The following is an 18,953-nucleotide window of genomic DNA, read 5'->3' as shown; positions in this document are numbered from 1 at the left end:
TGTTCCTTAACTTTCAACAGGTGCGCTGATGGCAAAAACTCCAGGTCTGCAAAACAACAAAAAGAAGCTACTTGAGTAACCTCAGGTGTTGTGATGTAGCGGTTATCACGTCTGCCTCACACGCAGAAGGTCTCCAGTTCGATCCTGGACAGCATCAGAAAGACAATTATCATGAAAATGATTTTAAAAAAAGATTGTACAAAGTTTTTGTTCACTGGAAATTATATTTCAACTAACTCCAGAAAAATCGCCTGACACGTGACGAAAATACATTAAGACATGCGAAGTCTTTTCGTAGTTTTCGACAAATGCACTGATGACAAAAATTCCAGGTGTGCAAAACAAGAAAAAGAAGCTACTTGAGCAAACTCAGGTGCAGTGGTGTAGCTTTATCACGTCTGCCTAACACGCAGAAGGTCTTCAGTTCGATCCTGGATAGCATCAGAACGACAATTTTCATGAAAGTAACAAATAAGGAAAGCAAAATCTTTTTATTCATTCGAAGTTATATTTAAATAACTTCAGAAAAATTTCCGAAACGTGACGAAAACACAATAAGATTTGCGAAATTTTTCCGTAACTTTCGACAAATCAAACGCACTGATGACGAAAATTCCACGTCTGCATAGAAAGAAAAAGAAGATAAAGTTATAATCCTAGGTGATGTGGTGTAGTAGTGATCACGTCTGCCATTGCACGCAGAATGTCATCAGATCGACCCTGGACAGCATCAAAAAGTCCAATTTCTTTCTTTAAAATTTTTGTTCATTGCAAATTATTTTTAAACTAACTGAAAGATAGTTTCATGAAAATGATAAGTAAGGAATGCAAAAACATTTTGTTCATTGGAAGTTATATTTGAACTAACTTCAGAAAAACTTCCTGAAACGTGACGAAAATACCATAAGACATGCGAATTTGTTCCGTAATTTCAGACAGGTGCGCTAAAACTCCAGGTCTGCATAGAAAGTAATAAAAGTTAAGGTTAGTGCTTCTTTAGAAAAAAAACTTAGCATGTACCCTTAAACAACAAAATTTAGGACTGTCTACAAATTGAATGCTGCATGGCTTCTAAATCATTGATACGAACACGGCACAACTGAAATGGCAAATTAAAGGCCTCGATGAGTTAACTAGAGCCAAAAACCTTACCTTTTACCACTGATCAGTTCCATTTTGGCTGCACTCAAATTGTTTTCTAAGCAGAACTGGTTGCTGTTTGAGATGTACTGGAACGAAGAATATGTCGTGGACGGTATACCTCCCGGCTGATTGCATTGACCTTGTGAAATAGCAGTTTCACATGTCTTGGATTTCTGCCATGCCTGGAATGCCCTCAACATCGCCAAATGATCGGAACATACGCTGGCCGAGAAATGAAGCACGGATTCGAACGATCTTTGAATTGACAACTTGCCACTCGATCCATTCAGATTTTCCCTGAATGGACTCCCGTATATCATTGAGCAAATGATAGTCAGAATGGGGTCTAGACATTTGAGTATGACACTGTAAATAGCTATTTTTCCCAAATAAGCTGGTATATGAAGGTCTGCTAGATACTTCCCCAATTCGGTCAGTTCCTCCTTTTTGTCCATGGCGTCCATTGCAGACAAATTTTGCAGAGCATTTTTCAGAGCCTTTTGTGGTGGACAAGTAACGGATTGCATTAGGAATCCTGCCAAGTTAGCAGAATTGATTGTCAATTTAACTGGAGTGGACTGAGTTTGTATGCTGGTCGCTAGGTAACTCTGGCTCGTGGGTAGAGGAATCTGGTTGAAAGAGTTTGAGCTAGAAGCAGGCGTTGACATATGTTGACCTGGACTTCCAGAGGCGCTGACAGAATCAGAAGATCGAAGGAGTTTGGCTTGCAGGCACAGACGCTCCAGTGATCTTTTCTCAATCTGAGGAACATCGAACTCTCTGAGTTCTGACATACTGAAACATAAGTTCTCCTGACATCGCATAAGAACTAGAGAACATGTTCAAACGAAACTTCAAACCAAAAACGAAAAATATTTTGCCTGGGCGGTTCACTGCTCCTGTTGCCATTAGAGCGCCAATTTTGAAGTTTTCGCGCGGAACCAAATTGAGGGCTGACCAATAAAAAAATAAATTGCAGCCTGAGAGGTTAAAAAGAGTGTATTTATGTTTACCGCTCTAGAGTGTACAAATGAATGAACAATGGCATATGAGCTGAGCCATTTTCTTCATATTCTTCGTTTCCACAGTTCGTTGGTTCATTCACACATTGCAATACAGGCGAGCGGTCAATGCGACTCTCTCGTTGTCTCAATTCGGACCTGCTGATCCAGTTCAGGAACAGAGACTCCGAGTCCGTCTCACAGTCGTACCATTTCTGAAAACAAGAATGGAGAGGTCGAGAGATAGGGCACGTGCTATTGCAACTCACCCCTCTCCTTAATGTCTACCGACCTGTTTATGCACCTTTTTTTTGGGCCAGCATTCTTAAGGGTCACTTTTTCGATATCGACTAATTTTGGTTATATTTTAGTCGACTATCCTAGTATTTTACAGCAAATTAATTTCTATCAGTGAAACAAAGACAACAAAGTAAACCAAAAAAAAAACTAATTTTCATATTTTTTCTCCAAGCTTTGAGTTCTCTTTTTAAACACGACCAAAACTAGATGCCTCAAACAATTCCGTAGGAGCTTCCTTTGAGGTAACTGAACAGCGCGGGAAAAATCACTGGATGTCATAGTTCCTTCGTGGAATGAATTAATGTGGAATGACTTTGCAGGACAACGTAAGAGTTTATACATTTTACCTCTCGTTTAAGTCCAGTGTCGATGACAAACTTCACATTTGGAGGCACATTCGGTCCACAATGTGTTGTCTTGGATGCCAGAACAAGGTTAATCTTTGTATCCCCATTCAGCTGTCCAAAGCTCACAGAAGAAGCTTGCGAGTTCTGGCATCCGTTAGAAGTTTTGGCGGCATTAACCAACATGAGAGTTTTTTGAAGAACGTACAAATTGCATCTAAAAGCGCACCAGTTTTGAAAAAAATTCAGCATTTGTCCATAAACTTACCACTCAGGCAGCCAATATCGTCGCATATTTCAAAATCTTTCTTAGACTTGAGCATTGAATAAGTTGCGTAACTCAAACAAGGCAAAAACGTGTTTCAAAATCAAAAAAAAACTTTACTTGACTGCACTCAACAGGGTAAGAAAATTACCTGTCTTTTATAGCGAGTGTATGTGAGTTCTGGAAGTTATCACTCATGATCGTTTCTCTCAGATCGACCACATCTAAGTAGCTCGACAGAAACACGAGACAACTGACTTCCTCTGAGTTATCTGTAAGTGAACATAATGAGTTATGCATCAATAATTCATTCATTAAGTTTCACTGCAGGAACGGATCTACGATTATCTCGAGGGGCGGCGCGTATTTCGAATTTTTCGAAAATTTTGTCGACTTTTATGTAGTTCAATCAAATTGTTTTTTTTTTTCGTTTTACGAGCTCTCCTAAAGCTTGTAAAAAGACCGTTTTGCCCAAATATTTTGCACCGCGAGAAAATTTTTCAAAAAAGCGGGACAAAGAAGGCGTTTTTAGGAACTTTTAGGACAATTATGGCCAAAAAATTGCGTTTTTTGGCACGTGCTTCCCCATCAAAATTTAAAAAAAGTTGGAGCCTTTAAGAAATCATCCAGTCAAAGAATCAGATCTTAGAGTTGTACCAGAGGGTGCTCCTTTGGGTAGTCAGGAGTCGAATCCCTGAGGGAAGGGGGGGGGGGGGAAGAGGCGTCTGCTTTCTTTAAAACCGCTACTGTTTCAATGCATGCATTATACATAATCAAAAACAAAATCGAACCACAAATTTAAAAATCGAGCCCCAAAACAATTTTTGATTGACACTTTTTAGGTTAAAATAGTCAATTTTGAGAAAACTTCACCGATATATATTTTTTATTCCGCTAAGAAATATAACATATGAACACCCAATGTCAAAATAAATAATTTCGTGGCCTTTACTAGTTTGCTGTTAGACAGTGGAGTTTACTTCCTTGAAACAAAGGAAAATACCTAAACTAAACAAAAATCAAACTGCGAAAAATCAAATTTGAGCGTGAACAAATTTAAATTATTTTTTTTCACTACGTTCATTGACGTTTAAAAACTCTACTTTCAGAAGAATTGGAATAGGGACATCAAAAACACTTCCGTCAGTTAACAGAATCAATTGAAAAAAATCATACTTGGGATTAACTTCAAATCATGAAAATATTAAAACTGCTAGACATCAACACATAGCCAACAAGCAGTTGGAAAAAAGTCAATGAACGCAAGTAAAGAGAAAAAACTACTGTGTTATTTTTTGAAAAGTCCCAAGTTTCGAATTTCAAAGAAAAAATAGATGCCCTTGAAGCTCTTTGAAATTCCAGAGCAATTTGTGATTGACAATTTTCTGATAAAACTAACTCAAATTGAAAAAAAAACTGGATCAATTGGTAAAAGTTTAATTCCGCTGGGAAGTCTCAATTAAAATCCACTTTCGAAATGAGAAGTCGATCACGTCGCTTTTATGACCTTTATACTTCCGCTGTCAAAAGTGGCGTTTGCCTTCTTTTAACAAATAAAATGAGCTGAACTTAAAAAAAATCAGAAGTCAAACCGCAAAAAGTAAAGTTGGAGCCTGAATCTTTAAGATTTTTCTTGATAAAAAAAAACAAATAACAATCATCGCGACCTATACATGAGTCTGAACTACAATCATCAACTCTTAAAAATTTCGATTTTTTTTTTTTCAAATGGTCGTTTTTTTCAGCATGGTGTGATAAAAAAAATCTGAACGAAAAGAGAACTTAGGCATATTTGACAGTCATAGTAAAAAAGACCATTCGGAATAGAGCTTTAAAGAAAATTGACTAGAAACACTAAAAACACTTAAAAAAAGGAAAAAAAAATTTCAACACTTTTTGCAGAAATTATTGGAATTTTTTATCTTAGTTTTCAAAATGGCGCTAAAAATTCCAAAAACTACTTTTATTTGAGTAAAAGGAAGTTTTGACCGCTTAAAGTAGGGTTAAATAAGCTATTGTAAGCCTAAACGCTCACGCCATATTAGTTCGAAATTATACAAAAAATCAAAAATTTCAAACCGATTTTTCTCGACACTGTAAGAGAAACTTTTGAAATTTTTTTTTCGTTCAAATCACAATTGAAAGGGCTTTATTATGATATATCACTCGGCCCATTCCGATAATTATTTGCGGTACCTGATTTTGCGTGGAAAAAAACTAAAACACACCTGAATACAAAGTTCCTCCCCATTTTTCAAATGGTCGGAACAAAAAGAAATCGAATGAAATTTTAAAAAAATGTCAGGATCTTTAACATTTATAGCAACTCAATGCTCTAAAAGATTGAAATAAGTTTCAGAATTGACTGTATTTTGACAAAAACTAACCCATTTTGAGAAATCAACAGCTAAAAATTTAAAGCTTCTGGGAAACGCTAATGATTAACTTCATTTTTGCCACGCTTTTAGCAAAAAATTATAGTCTTAACTTTTAAAGCATTATCAAAATCATTCTGCGAAAAATCAAGTTTGAGCGTGACAAACTTTAAAACTTTTTACAGAAAAGTGAACATTCATTCCGATCGTTTGTACTGACATATGGCAACCAATCTGCCGGGGAAACGATGAATACGCTGCTGCTCTTTGTAATTCAAAAGTAAGCATAGTTTGTCGGTTATTCGTTTCACAATAGTTCATAATTAGAACCCTTTAATTAAATTGACCATGCGCTTGCCTTTTTGATGTCGATGAGCATCAATTTGTTTCAGCAGTCCACAAATAACATTTCTGACGAGGTCCAAGTTGACCCTTTTTTCCTCGTGGGCTTCGAAATAGTTGCGAAGTAATCCGAGCTCACACGGTGGCGACTTGAGCTCACCGAGTCCATTTTGAAATCTAAAAACAGTCGAAATAGTCTAACCTTAGTGTATCATTTGAGTTGCTTACAAAATTACAGTGTGTACATCTCATCTCGTTCAGATATTAGATGCTAATCAACAAATCTAATTAAACGGGGATATGTCTATCTATGCTTTACTGTTCTGGATAATGCAAGAGCTTATTGACTTTTGCGCGAAAAATATATAAACATGTTTTTCTCTCGAGCATGTCTAAAAAGTTTTTATGAGAGGCCAATAAAGTAGAGGCCAGTAAAGTAATCATTAGCGATGAAACTTATGAAAAGTAAAAACTTTTTTGTGAACCATACTAACATGAAGCGTTTGATAATGTTTGCGGTCTCCATCTGCCGAAAGTAATATGCACATTTATACGATGACCTAAATATAAAATCGACCTTATTTATTTTTGCAAACAAGAATAGACGGCAGTAGGATATAATCTTCCGATGGAAAGTGCCAATATATACTAATTTTGAGGGGGAGCGAGCGCCAAAAAACGCGATCTTTTCGTCAAACCTGTCAAAAAAAGTGCCTAAAAACGCCTTTTTGACCTGTTTTTTTTCAAAAATTTTCCTGCGGTACAACAAACACTTGGTTAAAACAGGGTTTTTAGTGCTTTAAAAGAGCTCGAAATATCAACTTGGTCGAACTTCAAAAAAGATCCACACACAAAATTTTCGAATTTTTTTTTTGAAACCCCCCCCCCCTCTCGGGAAAATCCTAGATCGGCCCCTGTTCCGGCCACTCTGATTGGAGAAAAGTTCATTTTCTGCCCAAAATTTAACGTTATTTTCGTTTCTAGAAAGGGCGATGGAATTAAGTGAGCAGTTTTTCTGAACAGTTGGACAATTTTTTTTTTGAAATTTTTCAAAAATACGAATCCCATTTTAAGGTAGTCAAAGTCGGTTGAAAAAAAAAACTACGATATAATTACTTCACACATATGAGTGAGGTAGTAGGAGCAATGAAACGTTAACTATTTAAATCGGGACTAACCGAGCTCTGAATGCGCATGACGTCTCGAAATTCAAACTCAACGCGAGCAGATTCTTCACAGTGTGAACTAAGCCCCTGGATGCGGCTATTTCACAGAATGTCAGTCCCGAATGGGAGTGCACAAAGTCAACTGGCACTTCTCTTCTGTCAAGGAAGATATGTCGAAGTTGTGAGTGGGAATTGTTGTCGTAGTTTGGGTTTATCCAGAGGTCAAACAGGAGGTTGTCTAGGGATTGTCGAAGGTCGGAAGAAACTCCGTCAAAGAAGTCGCACTAGGAATACACAAAATTTTATAGAGAGATTATGAGATAAAAGGAGAAAAACCACTAATTTCCTTCGAAAGGGAACTCGGATTTAAAAAAAGTTGCTGGCCTTTTTAGGCCGACTAATATCTTTTTTTAGTTCTATAAAAGGCATCTTAAATGAAAACTTTGAGATCGATCAACCAAAAACTTTTGGATAGTGAAGAAGAAGGGTGTCTTCTACATATGACCCCTCCTAGATGTCTTGATATAATTATAGCAAACCACTAAGCTGGAAGTGCAAATCCCTCCTTTAACACTGATTCATTGGAATCCAGCAGCAGTCGCTTCGTAAAAACTCATACTTAGGCCTCCGTGCAATTTCGTCGACGTACAAAGAGATTATTTAGATTCTTACTATTTCGACTGTTGACTTTGGCATGGCACATGCGAATACATTCTGGCTTGTCTCCAGTGCCATACTTCCCAGAGTAGTGACATCACCAGCACAATTTCCATCCAAGCCAGAGTTTCCCAACGTGGACTCCTTTCTCTTCATATCCAATTCGTGACGTAACTCCACCCACTGCTTGGCCACGTGACTCCACTCGTCCGACATGTGGGCGAGGGACCTGTGTCGCTTCATTTCATCAGAGTCGTACCCAAACCTAAACATGAAAGCTACTTAAGGTCAAACTGATACTTAACATACTGATAGTTTTTCTTTTCGCTGTGAAACTCAAGATTCAACTCTCGACCAAAATTTTTTCCCTATGAGAAAGATTAATAATGTATTCGAATCAAAAACTGGCTTTAACAAAAGCGCTCCTTCAGTCCCACTAAAAATCTATAAATTAACTCCAGATAGATTCCTTCGATATCAGCTTTCAATAGCAAACAATGACACAGAGGCAAAGCTACGCTTCGCAAACACTTACGAGAACACGACCGAAAAGCAGCTCCATCCATCAAGTGAAATAAAAAAAAGTAGAAAAAAGCCTCGAATTAGCAAAAACTCGGCTACGAGTAGAATTAGTTTCTGCGACCTACTGCAACTAAGAGATTTTAAGTCTCACGCACTATCCACTCAGCTACGCAAGCTTAACACGCGACAAACACTGGTAACGAAAAAAAGCGGCTACTTATATTAATAATACACCAATGTCATTCAGCAAAAGTGGTGCCAAATACAAATAGACTCAATTTTGCAAGTAATAATTTGGAATGAAACAAACTGAAAGCATCCACACTATAACTTTGCTTGTAACAAATCGCAAATCATAAAGCCACATTATGTATAAATTTTGTATTTCAAAAAAATTGCGAGATACATTGAGTTAGAATATTTCAAAAAGATTGCGAGATATATTGAGTTAGAAAATTTATATTGAGTTAAAAAATATTTAAAATACATCAACTGTGTTAACTTATTACTATTCGAATGTCAAAGCACAGGCTATGAAAAAGCTGTAACGGTGCCCCAAAAGTGACACCAATATTTGCCACTTAAGTTGTAATAAAGAAAGTTTGTACTAACACACTCGCTTCGCAAGTGTAAAAAGTACTCATAAAACTAAGAACTTTTAAGCTTTGCCAAAGTGAAATGTTAGTTTTGAACAAAGCTAAAATGCCGTTTAGAACGTTGTTTCATTTGGAATGAAAAACTAACACAGATGCAAAGCAGAGCCCGGAAACACATGAAATACAAAAAAGTCGAGATTCACGCAAGGAACAAGTTAACAATGTGAAAAAACTGCGTGATTTTCACGTTTTTAAATGTTTTAAACAATCCAAGCAGTTGTAAAAACGAAAAGGTAAAAATGGCACTAACAACGTTATCAGATAAAACCAAAAATTTAACGAAACTGGTTGTTGATGAAACCAAAACATCCCAGACACAAAAAATGCTAATATAAAGTTGAAATCAATCAACGCAAGAAAACAAGAGAAAAACTGAAATGTATCTTGAAAAAACTTCAACTTTAAAAAATCAAAGTCATGGCGTTATAGTTTTTTGAATTTCAAGAACAATTTAATATTGACATTTTAACTGATAAATTTAACTCAATTTGAGAAAATTGGATCAAGAGGTAAAAGTTTTATTACTTTTACCTGATGGAAGATCTGAAAACCATTTCCGAAACTAGAAGTCGTTCGCGCTGTTCGTGACATATTCACTTTAGATGTACAAAAATGGAGATAGCCTTCCTTTGAGCAAACAAAATAAACTTCAAATGAAATCAAAATCAAACCGCGAAAAATCAATTTTGAGCGTAAGCAAAATTTTAGACTTTTACTGAAAAAAAAACAATACAATGATCACGACCTATCTTAGAAGCATCACTAAATTCATCAACTCTTTGTTCAAACTGAATTTTGTTCAAACTGTGTTGGTTTTTGTCGATGGTTTGATGAAAGGATCTGAGCGACGAAAACCTCAATTTTAGACATAAACGATATTTATAGTAAATTAGGCACAGCCGACAAACTTTTTTTTTCCAGGAAAGAAATTTTTGCAGACATTTTTTTATTCAAAACAAACTTTTATTCGCATGAAAGCTCACAACGAAACATCAAAACCTTTTTTACCTGACTAAAATGAGCTTTTACGGCGCAAGTAAAAATTTACCTTCTTATTAAAGCCTGCTCGTTTGATTTTCGCTCAGAATTAGACTGAAAACAAAAAATTTCAAACTGCTTTTTCTTGACAATGAGGATTTTCTTGACAATTTGATAACGTTTGCTATCGGCGAGCGTATTTATTAGCCCACCGCCGACATTTTAACCTGCCTCTGACTTGAACAAAACTAACTCATGCAAGACATCGCCGAGATACATATGTTTAATCGGAACATCCGACTCTGCCTGCATCTGTCCCACATTGATGACAGTAGAACAGGAGTGGAAGAAACTTCCGAACACCTCAGTCTGCTGGGGACAACAGGAGGAAGTGAGTAGAATCAGTTTGAGGTTGGGGTGTTTGTCCATTGCCTGTTTTAGAGCCAACAAGAGGAAGTCACCCATGATTTTCCGCTCGTGAACGTCATCCTATGAGGCAAAATACAAACCTTTTTAAAAAGTTAGTTTTATTATCTATATAAAAAAGACGGTTGCTTTTTTCGAAAACGTTCCTACCAAAAAACATATTTGAATTCTGACAGCTATTCTTTAAGAACAAGCCGAAAAATATTTCTAGCTCTCCTAAAGGGAAAAGAGATCATACTTTTTACCACACATAAGCGGCGCGTAAGATTTTTGATCAAATTAGTCCTAAAATTTGTGCTTGACATTAAATAACTTGTTGAAATAATAATAAATCAAAATGTTCTCAGGATGACGTTTCATTAAAAAACTTCAAAAGGGTTTCAAAAAAACTTCGGAAGGGTTTCAACAAAAAAAAATTCCACGTCGGCAAAAAAATGTGTCATAAGAAAATGCCATTTTCTTGGTAAAATGTTCTTTAAACACTAACTACGATGACGTGAGTGATGAATGCGAGGAAGTTGGGGTCCCGGAGGGTCCTGAGGAGGACGTCTGTGGTGCAGTAGGTCAGAGCAGAGTCCACGGACACCTTGCTCTGCGGCTCCGGCTTGTTCGCCTAGAGCACAAGGGATAACAGGTCACACACAATTTCTGAGTTGCATGATCGAAATAAGAGCAGACCAAATCATGTTTCACTTTAAATTCGCCCGGATTAATAAATGGTCTTGTCCTAATTTAAACCATTTATCAATCTTGAAATTTGTGAAATGAGCGATATCCAAAATATGCATGAAAAACATTGAGATATTCTAAAACAGCACAGAAGTTTTAACTATATTAAATCAGAATGGCCCAATAACTTACACAGAGGCAAAGTGGAGCTTCGCATCACCTGTGATACCACACAAAAATAGCATTGCAAGCTAGCAGTCAGGAAAGGGAAGAAGAGCCACTCAGTCCAAAAGAACGAAAAAAGCTTTGAAGAAACCCCAGCTAAAAAAACTTCGAAAAGTAGTCTAGAATGATGTTTGCAAAAAACACGGTCATAAAACATTCGACGACGTTTAAGGAAAACTCTTAAACAATTATCGAGCGAAAAAAAAATTGTTCTCATGAGCTACAAAAACTTTGAGCTACAAATTCTATTCAGCGATTCTTATCAATTTGATGAATCCTGAGGAAAGCATAAAAAGTATGGTTCACGACCCAAAATAAAGGTAGTAAGCCAATAAATATAAGCCGAAATCATTTAGGCCGAAAAATGTTGCAGGCAAAAAAAAATATGCAAAGTCAAGGCTAGTAGAATTACAAAATGCAGCAGTATACGGAAACGTAAAAAGCAACTACAACGAAAGTTGCATGCAGCAAAACATCTAAGATGTGGCAACTAAGCCGACACAATATATGCAGACAAATATTAAGCCGACAATTTCTTGGAAAAAAACAGGTCCTGATAAGATTCGAACCCAGGACCTTTACAGTCAAGGGGTAATCGCTGCCTCCAGACAAATTTTGCTGGAGATGCTTGGACAATAGATTTGATTATAAACCAAGATACCAAGTGATTGAAAATATTTGATTCTGTAAAACAAGCTGTTAACCCGACAAAAAAGTCTATATTTCGATTTGATAACGCTTGCTCATCACAAGCGTGAAGATATAATTTAATGATAAAAAACATACCAGACAGAAAGTTAGAAAAAGTCATGAAAGCAAGGAAACATAATAAAAACTGACTGTTTTTTTGAAAAAAAAACTTCTTAGTTCGAACTTCAAGGAAAAACATACATGGCCTTCAGGAACTTCAAGAACAATTAATGATTGACATTTTTTGATAAAATTGACCCACTATGAAAAAACTAGATCAATAGATAAGATTTCCATTTCGCTGAAAAATTTAAAAATCAAAATCCACTTTCGAAACTAGAAGTCGATCACGTGTTTCGTGACCTTTACACTTTTGCTGTTTGGTAGCGGAGTTTGCCTACCTTTGATAAAGGAAATGAACCGAACTTAAAGCACAGAGGCGAAGCAGAGCTTCGCACCACTTGCGATACAACACAAATATATAATTGAACACAAAATTTAAATGTTGAAAATTTAGGTGAGTTAAAATGTTCGTTGGTCTCGATATAAAAACAATTAGGGGCCAGCGAAAGCTGGAGGTACGTGTTTGATATTGATTGAATACTGATGCGGCATTTCAAATCGGTTTTTCCAAAGTAGATAACATTTCGTTTACAAAAAATTAAGGAGACGCCTCTTCTGCAGGAACCATTATCGCAACCGGTTCTTTCAATTGATCTTTTCATATCAGATTCCTTGTAAAAACTTTAAGAAAATTCAAAAATTTTCTTTAAAATGGTCAAAAGTTCCAAAAACGGTCGGAAGGATTTTCAAAAACCAGATTGTGTTGTCTGCAAAAAAGCAGGTTGTGGCCAAGTTTCTTAAGTGAAAACAACCTCAGATTTGGCACGCAATTTTTCGCGTAAAGTCAACTTGGGCCGAGGATTTTTTAGCGTAAAAAAAAACAAAAAAGAAATACGAAGTCAAGGTAAGTAAAATTACAAATTATAGGAGTAAATGAAACACTTCGCAAGCGTAAAGAAACCAAAAATCAAATCGCGAAAAATCAAATTTGAGCCGCCTGAACAAATTTTCAGCCGCCTGAGACTTTTTTCTGCGAAAAAAAACATCACCAAGACTTATATATAGAAGAATTCGCTACGTTCAGGACGCTTTTAAATTGCTTAAAAAATCAAGGATAGCTGGTTACTGTGCAAGTATTATGAATGTTCCGACCATAATCTGAACAAAAATATAGCATTTTTTTCAAACGAAAAAAAAATAAAATGCACCCGAATACAAATTTCCTCCGCATTTTTCAAATGTTCGGAATAAAAACCTGCCCGATTATTCTAACCTGGTATCCAACAGTTCCTGCTGACTTAACAGGCTGTTTATCTCTCGGATTAGCTCCACTTGAACCATAAGTGTTCTGCATCTTATTCACGCCTCCGTCGGATGAAATTGCGGGCGAATGGCAACTGGAGGAGGAGGATGATGTGGCTCCTCTCTCGTACGAGACTCTCTCCGCAGATGAAATGACAGTTTGACCTCTCGATTGACTGACTAGAATCGAACATTTGTCCTGTCGTCTATGGTAGTCTTCAAGCAGTATCTGAGGAACCTGAAACGCAGAACTTTGCTCGTCACACCGATTGTGACAAGTTAATTTGGATTGGATGTTTTTTTACACAAATTCCGGTACCACTAAGAGATTTTGTACAGATTTGAATTGTATGTCACAGCATTTTTGGACCTTTTTTGTCATCTACGGTCCAAAAATTGAAAAACGTTAAGTTAGATTCAGTTAAATGATAACATGATGAAATCAAGCAGTAAGTATGTACAATGCTCAAATCTGATTGGCTGAAAAATATTACTTTGATTTGGGAGGGGGGATTGTGCACTTTGTCTTCAGTTTTTACCTAATTTTCAGTTTTTGTTATGGTAAGGATGAATTTCAAGCAGACAGCGACGATTCAAGAATAATGAATGATACAAACATTACCGCAAAAAAGGTCCGCACAACAAAACAGATTCAGATCCCACTTTTTCATTACATATTCTGGAACCTATAGTTCAACTAACTATGCTGCATATATTTCTATTACCGCCATACCTATTCTTTTTCCCTATCATCCCATCGAGAGCGGTTGGCTGAAAAAAGGTAGAAAATATTTACCCATACTAAGGGTCCGCATGGTCCTGCACATGCCATTATATATATATATATATATTAACTCTACACGTACACCTACACTATACGTGACTACATTGCCAGTCACAAAATATTGAACAAGAACCATAAAGCAGAGTAGATACAATTCAACCTATGAGAATACGTTCCAGGTATACAATTTCTATTCCACGCAGGAGGGAAAGGAAAAGAAAAGAGCAGGGAATTCGAATTTAATCTGACGACGGCGGAGCAAGGACCGCGGCGGCCACATACAATCTACACGCAACATTTGCCACACGATCAGTAAGTCCTATCATGTAGCATTTCTACTCAATTGTATTTTACCGTTTGGATCATTAAACGAAACATTCGTGGGCTTTTATTGCGTGAGTTAGGTTTACGGAATCACAGAGTGTACGAGCTAAGATTGTTTTTGTTACACAGAGAATTCGTTTTCATCAACGCAAACAAATCGGCACTCGGCAGTCATTTCAATTTTACAGATTGAATCGAAAAGGCCACGAAAAAAGCTTGACCTCGGAAATTGGTTATCGTTGGACACGAATTGAACACTCAATGCAAGGTCGACAACTCAAACTAAGGTCAAATTAATTTTCGAAATCACGCTATTGCAAAAATCCAGAGGACTAGAAATTCAAATTAAATTTCCTTGAAGACAAATTTTGAAGTTTACTTCTTGAATTTATTTGCTATTTCCTAAAATTTCCCAATCCTTCCTTGCTACAAAAACTTCTATATACGCCCACAGGTAATCACAGCAAATATCATATATTAGGTACATTCTGGCAAAAGGAGAAAAGTTTATCCAACTGATTTCGCGAAATTCTTTTCAGAAATTAGAAATGATACCAAGTTGAAATTGACATTTTCGGTACAAGCGTGATAGAGGTGTCGCTGTAAACACCAAGTGAGACAGAAGTATCCCCTAGCACGCTACTTTATAGCAAATACAGCAGTTTAAAAAATAAACAGACGTCTCTCTGTCGTTTTCAAGACTTTTTCCCAAAACTGGCTAATTTAGCTTATACGATGTTTTCACTGCAATCATCGAAGCAATACAAAGAAAAATGTTGAGGCACTGTATGTACATTCGAGACCCTGGTAGTTTCTTGGGATCTCTATCACTTGTACCTAACATTCGGTACAAGTGTGATAGAGGGGTCCCAAGAAACTAACAGAGTACCTAATGTAAATAGTGACTCAAAGTTGTTCAATTTAGTTATCTGTCAATTAAAATATCGAATAAGTCAGCTAGATTAATTACGTTTGAGAAAAAGTTGTAAAACGACCGACCGGCGCATTTTGAGCTTGTTATTTGCCGTATTTGCCTAGTAAAGTTAATGTAATTTGGGACCCCTCTCTCACACTTGGTTTTTATCGGGACACCTCTATCACATTCTCCCTCTAGAACAGTTTTGAACAAGGTATCCGGAGCATGTCGTCGTACTCAGACAGTGGTTGGTGTGCGCAGAAACATTTCTAGGGGAGGGAGATATTTTGATATATTTTGGAACTTGGTGAACAATTCAGAGGCAAAAATTGTTTCAGATAGTGTTCTCAAATCTTAAATCAGCGAATTTTAAGCGAAGATGTCAGCGTCCGCCGAACTTGCCCGCAAGCTGGAGAAGCGCAACAAGATCAACGAGGGGGAAGTGTCCCCCACAATGAACCAACAGGGGGTGTCCATCAACTCCGAGAACCCCAACCTCGCCCCATCAGCATCCGACGAACTTGCCCTCAAATTGGAGAAGCGCAACAAGATCAACGAGGGAGAGGTGTCCCCTACTATGAACCATCAGGGGGTGTCCGTCTACTCTGAAAACCCCAACCTCACTCGGAAGACCATCGAGCACCTGGAGACCAAATTCAAAGAAGTGGCAGAGAAGACGCCGGACAGAACCAGTTTGAAGCTTCCGGAATTGAAGACAGTATTTGAAAACCTCGGCTGTCCGCAGACTCACGTGACTTTAACAGGACTGCTGCGAGATGCGAAACAAGATCCAAAAACGGGAGCCTTGACTTTCAGAGAGTTCCTAGCTGTTTTCAGGTATAATCTGCTTATATTGGAAAAAAATATACTTCTATTTTTTGAAGGATTTCTGTCGTTTTCCTGTCGAAGGAGAAAGGCTAGCAATTATACTTTCTGAAATGAGATCAAAATTTGTTCAAACTAATAACAAAAAATAATCAGCTTCAGGTTTAGTCCCTCTTTCTCATCCCCGAAGTTGGTAATTTCTTTTCAGTTTCCGAGTCAAGACAGACAGATTTTTTATTAAACCACACTCAATGCCCTATTAGGTAATAAACCATAATCCTTTAGCACGAGAATCGTTTCCGAAGTCAATTTACTGGAGTTGATTAACCTCAAAAAAAGTTCTGATTGTATTTGAAAAAAATATATATTTTTTTTGGGTAAAATTAAAATATGAATCAAAGCAAGCAAAATTATCGGTTGAACAAAGTGTAAAAAACAATACTTACACTGACTTGTTCAACTAAATAATTGAAATATATGTGCTTAGGAAGGCGTGTTCGGACGAAATAGACGAGGATTCTCCTCTGAAGCAGTTGGCTAGTCTGAACGATATAGACGTGGGGGAGAAAGGAGTCACGGGGGCCAAAGAGTTCTTCCAGGCCAAGATGAAGGCATCAGCCGACAACAGCTTCGCCAAAGAGGTATGCGAAGAGGTATCTTTTCCCGTAAAATAAACTCTTGACCCATCGATAAAAATTGGGGAAAAGAGAAAAATATAAAGACAGAGCGTTTCAGACAACCTGTATGAAATGCAAACTTAGATCGAGGAAAACGTTTTTGTCACAATATAAAGACCCACTATGCGAGCTGTTCTGCTCTTAAAGGCCAACCAATCCTAATCCTTTTCGTGATTCTGAAACATTCATCGCCCCCATTATGAACGGAGCTGAATGGGTATAATTTTCAGGTGGAGCAGGAGAAAGCACGCAAACTGCAAGAGGAAGAAGAGTCGAAGACCAAACAAGAGGCATTCAAAGACATGCGATCCAAGTTCTGCGCAGCTTAGAAGACCTACAACATTTAGCTCATTAGAAACTCCCCGTTATATTTTGCCACGTCGAAAAACTTCTGTCACACAGTTGATATTTTTGATAGCCATTTACCACCGAGTAACTGTTGTTTTAATATAGAACTTTTCTTAATTTGTGTTTGCCAACTTGCCAACATCAATGCATCAAAACTGCCAAAAGCGGCTTGATCAGCGGTCCGAGAAATCCGCTCATGGCAGAGGGACCGAATTTCAGGAAATCATGTAAGCCAATGAGAAGTCAGAACCCAAAAGAATAAGAAAATGTGACAAAGAGCAGAGGAGAGCTTTGAGGAGTGGGCGTTTGTTATTAGGATATTTACACCCCACGCACCAACCAAATTTTTCTGAAGGTGATTTTAGAGCCATACAAAATTTCGAAACGATCCAAGCAGACTTTACAAACTGCTGAGCCAAATAGGCAAGCGGTGACAGTTGTCCAACCTGTCTTTGAATGCTAGTATGAACTCTTATATGGTTAGTGCTGAAGTGTTCGAAATTTCCTCTTAAGTCAAGGAAGTTTTTAAGCTCACAGCTGCTTACTTTGATGCCAGAAATACTTTTCCACTGGTTTCAGATTGAAAACTGAATATCTAATCAATCTAGAAAGCACCGTTTTTTGTCCGAGTAAGTCTGTCAAGTTCACCGAAACTGTCAATTGGGCTTAACTATAGATTCAGTGGCTCCACCACTTGACCACAACCACGCATCCCTTTCACGAAGTTGGTTCAAGAGCGTGGTATACCAGTCAGGTTGTTGTTACACTTACTGTGAGAAAACGGCGTCAAAAAACGCAGTTTTTATCAGGAGGGACTTTCCAGAAACTGTTAATGGTTTGCCAAAAAAATTGTCTAGCTTTTTGTAAGAACTGTAAGAATTCAGGCACTGTTAAGATATGGTAATTGATTGGTGAAAGGTTGAAAATGTTTCAGAATCTGAAATATGTACTTTTTCGATTGGTACTACTGAAATTGTATTAGTTTTAATGATGCAAAGTAAATAACCACCAGTCAAGACATTTAGACGACACTTGTTGGCCTAGTTTTTGCTACAATTATGAACACTACGCAATTTTGAGATTGGTAAGAATCGTGTTTTTGGAGCAGACTAATATCCTGCATCCGCCCCATCTGTTCATTTTGGAATAAGTGCAGACATAGCTTTTCGAGGGTTTAAAAAAATTTCATGAAATATACGCGGAACCAATCCATACAGCCAAAGAGATAAAATGTGTAATGTTTTTTTTTAGCTTAACTGACTTGGGTAGTCTTTCCACACGCAGCAGGTCCACTTATCACCGTCACTCTATGCTTTTCCAATGCCTTCAGAATTTGCTCACTGTAGTGGTGTATGGCCAGCGTCTCCCTAGTTTCTTGCACCTCCTTGGGAACATTTGGCGGTCCCGGTACTTGTGGTGCTCGGTAGCTCAACGCGCCTTTCGTGCGCAGTGCCTGTGAAGATCCTAAATCCAACGACATTTTTCATTGACTGAAAACTTTGATATTAGTCTGGGGCTGTTGTCATGCAAGCAATCCTTTCTCCCACAGCAAACATTAACATATTGACACAATATTCGCCAATACATTTTCCAAACAGTTATTTTGAATTGGGGATTTTTAAATTTCGCAATTCTCTTCTGAACAACAGCTATTTCATCTAATTTTACAAATCACCGCTGACCTGCTAATACAGGGAACAAGAGATGTGTTAGAAGGTGATGTGCATATGATTAACAAGCTGTGGAGGTCAAACTACCTTCAACCGAATGCTCCATTTTCCTTGTCGGCAAAAATAACAGCCTGATCTTCAGAAAATGACTAGCCGCAGACTTATGAGCAATATACAGTGCTCATATAAAATATCCGGACAAAACGATTTTAACTTGAAATTTAAAGAATCATGTATCTCAAATTGGGTTAACTTAGACAAAGAATGAACAAAACTTGCTAAGTA

General features: G+C 37.4%; 3 protein-coding genes and 1 non-coding gene across 6 annotated transcripts in view; 2 read left to right on the top strand and 2 right to left on the bottom strand.

Annotated features, from left to right (window-relative positions):
• LOC134848630 (uncharacterized) overlaps nt 1–2,723 on the bottom strand; it is a 244,181-nt gene extending 241,458 nt beyond the window's left edge. The window contains exons 1-3 of the mRNA XM_063866148.1: nt 2,697–2,723; nt 2,157–2,359; nt 1,153–1,938 (exon numbers count right to left, since the gene is read on the bottom strand). Coding sequence (XP_063722218.1) covers nt 1,153–1,938; nt 2,157–2,359; nt 2,697–2,723 — 1,016 coding nt within the window. The remainder of the gene's footprint in view (nt 1–1,152; nt 1,939–2,156; nt 2,360–2,696) is intronic.
• Trnav-cac (transfer RNA valine (anticodon CAC)) lies at nt 85–157 on the top strand. Its single transcript has one exon. It is a non-coding gene; the product is annotated as a tRNA-Val (tRNA).
• Nucleotides 2,724–5,751: 3,028 nt separating the features above from the next.
• Nucleotides 5,752–18,953, bottom strand: part of LOC134848629 (3'-5' RNA helicase YTHDC2-like) — a 139,817-nt gene continuing 126,615 nt past the window's right edge. The window contains exons 4-10 of the mRNA XM_063866147.1: nt 18,260–18,462; nt 13,096–13,362; nt 10,663–10,788; nt 10,003–10,238; nt 7,609–7,858; nt 6,949–7,220; nt 5,752–5,947 (exon numbers count right to left, since the gene is read on the bottom strand). Coding sequence (XP_063722217.1) covers nt 5,752–5,947; nt 6,949–7,220; nt 7,609–7,858; nt 10,003–10,238; nt 10,663–10,788; nt 13,096–13,362; nt 18,260–18,462 — 1,550 coding nt within the window. The remainder of the gene's footprint in view (nt 5,948–6,948; nt 7,221–7,608; nt 7,859–10,002; nt 10,239–10,662; nt 10,789–13,095; nt 13,363–18,259; nt 18,463–18,953) is intronic.
• LOC134848362 (EF-hand domain-containing protein D1-like) lies at nt 14,088–17,129 on the top strand. 3 transcript variants are annotated; one of them, XM_063865775.1, is made up of 5 exons: nt 14,125–14,220; nt 14,362–14,686; nt 15,487–15,985; nt 16,461–16,614; nt 16,881–17,129. In XM_063865775.1, the coding sequence occupies exons 3-5, from the start codon at nt 15,528–15,530 to the stop codon at nt 16,977–16,979; spliced, it is 711 nt and encodes a 236-aa protein (XP_063721845.1). In that variant the 5' UTR covers nt 14,125–14,220; nt 14,362–14,686; nt 15,487–15,527; the 3' UTR covers nt 16,980–17,129. The 3 variants fall into 3 exon arrangements, with proteins under 3 accessions (XP_063721842.1, XP_063721845.1, XP_063721841.1); XM_063865772.1 differs by lacking the exon at nt 14,362–14,686 and having other exon boundaries at nt 14,088–14,220; XM_063865771.1 differs by having other exon boundaries at nt 14,125–14,686.

This window comes from Symsagittifera roscoffensis, chromosome 6, assembly GCF_963678635.1.
Source record: "Symsagittifera roscoffensis chromosome 6, txSymRosc1.1, whole genome shotgun sequence".
Lineage (NCBI taxonomy): Eukaryota > Metazoa > Xenacoelomorpha > Acoela > Convolutidae > Symsagittifera > Symsagittifera roscoffensis.
This window is presented reverse-complemented; position numbering and strand designations above follow the sequence as displayed.

Excerpts from the sequence above, each read along its gene's own strand:
- LOC134848362 (XM_063865772.1), top strand. The coding sequence starts at position 15,528 with ATGTCAGCGTCCGCCGAACTTGCCCGCAAGCTGGAGAAGCGCAACAAG. Across the intron at positions 15,986-16,460 it reads GAGTTCCTAGCTGTTTTCAG|GAAGGCGTGTTCGGACGAAA; the intron begins GTATAATCTGCT and ends ATATGTGCTTAG. Across the intron at positions 16,615-16,880 it reads ACAACAGCTTCGCCAAAGAG|GTGGAGCAGGAGAAAGCACG; the intron begins GTATGCGAAGAG and ends TATAATTTTCAG.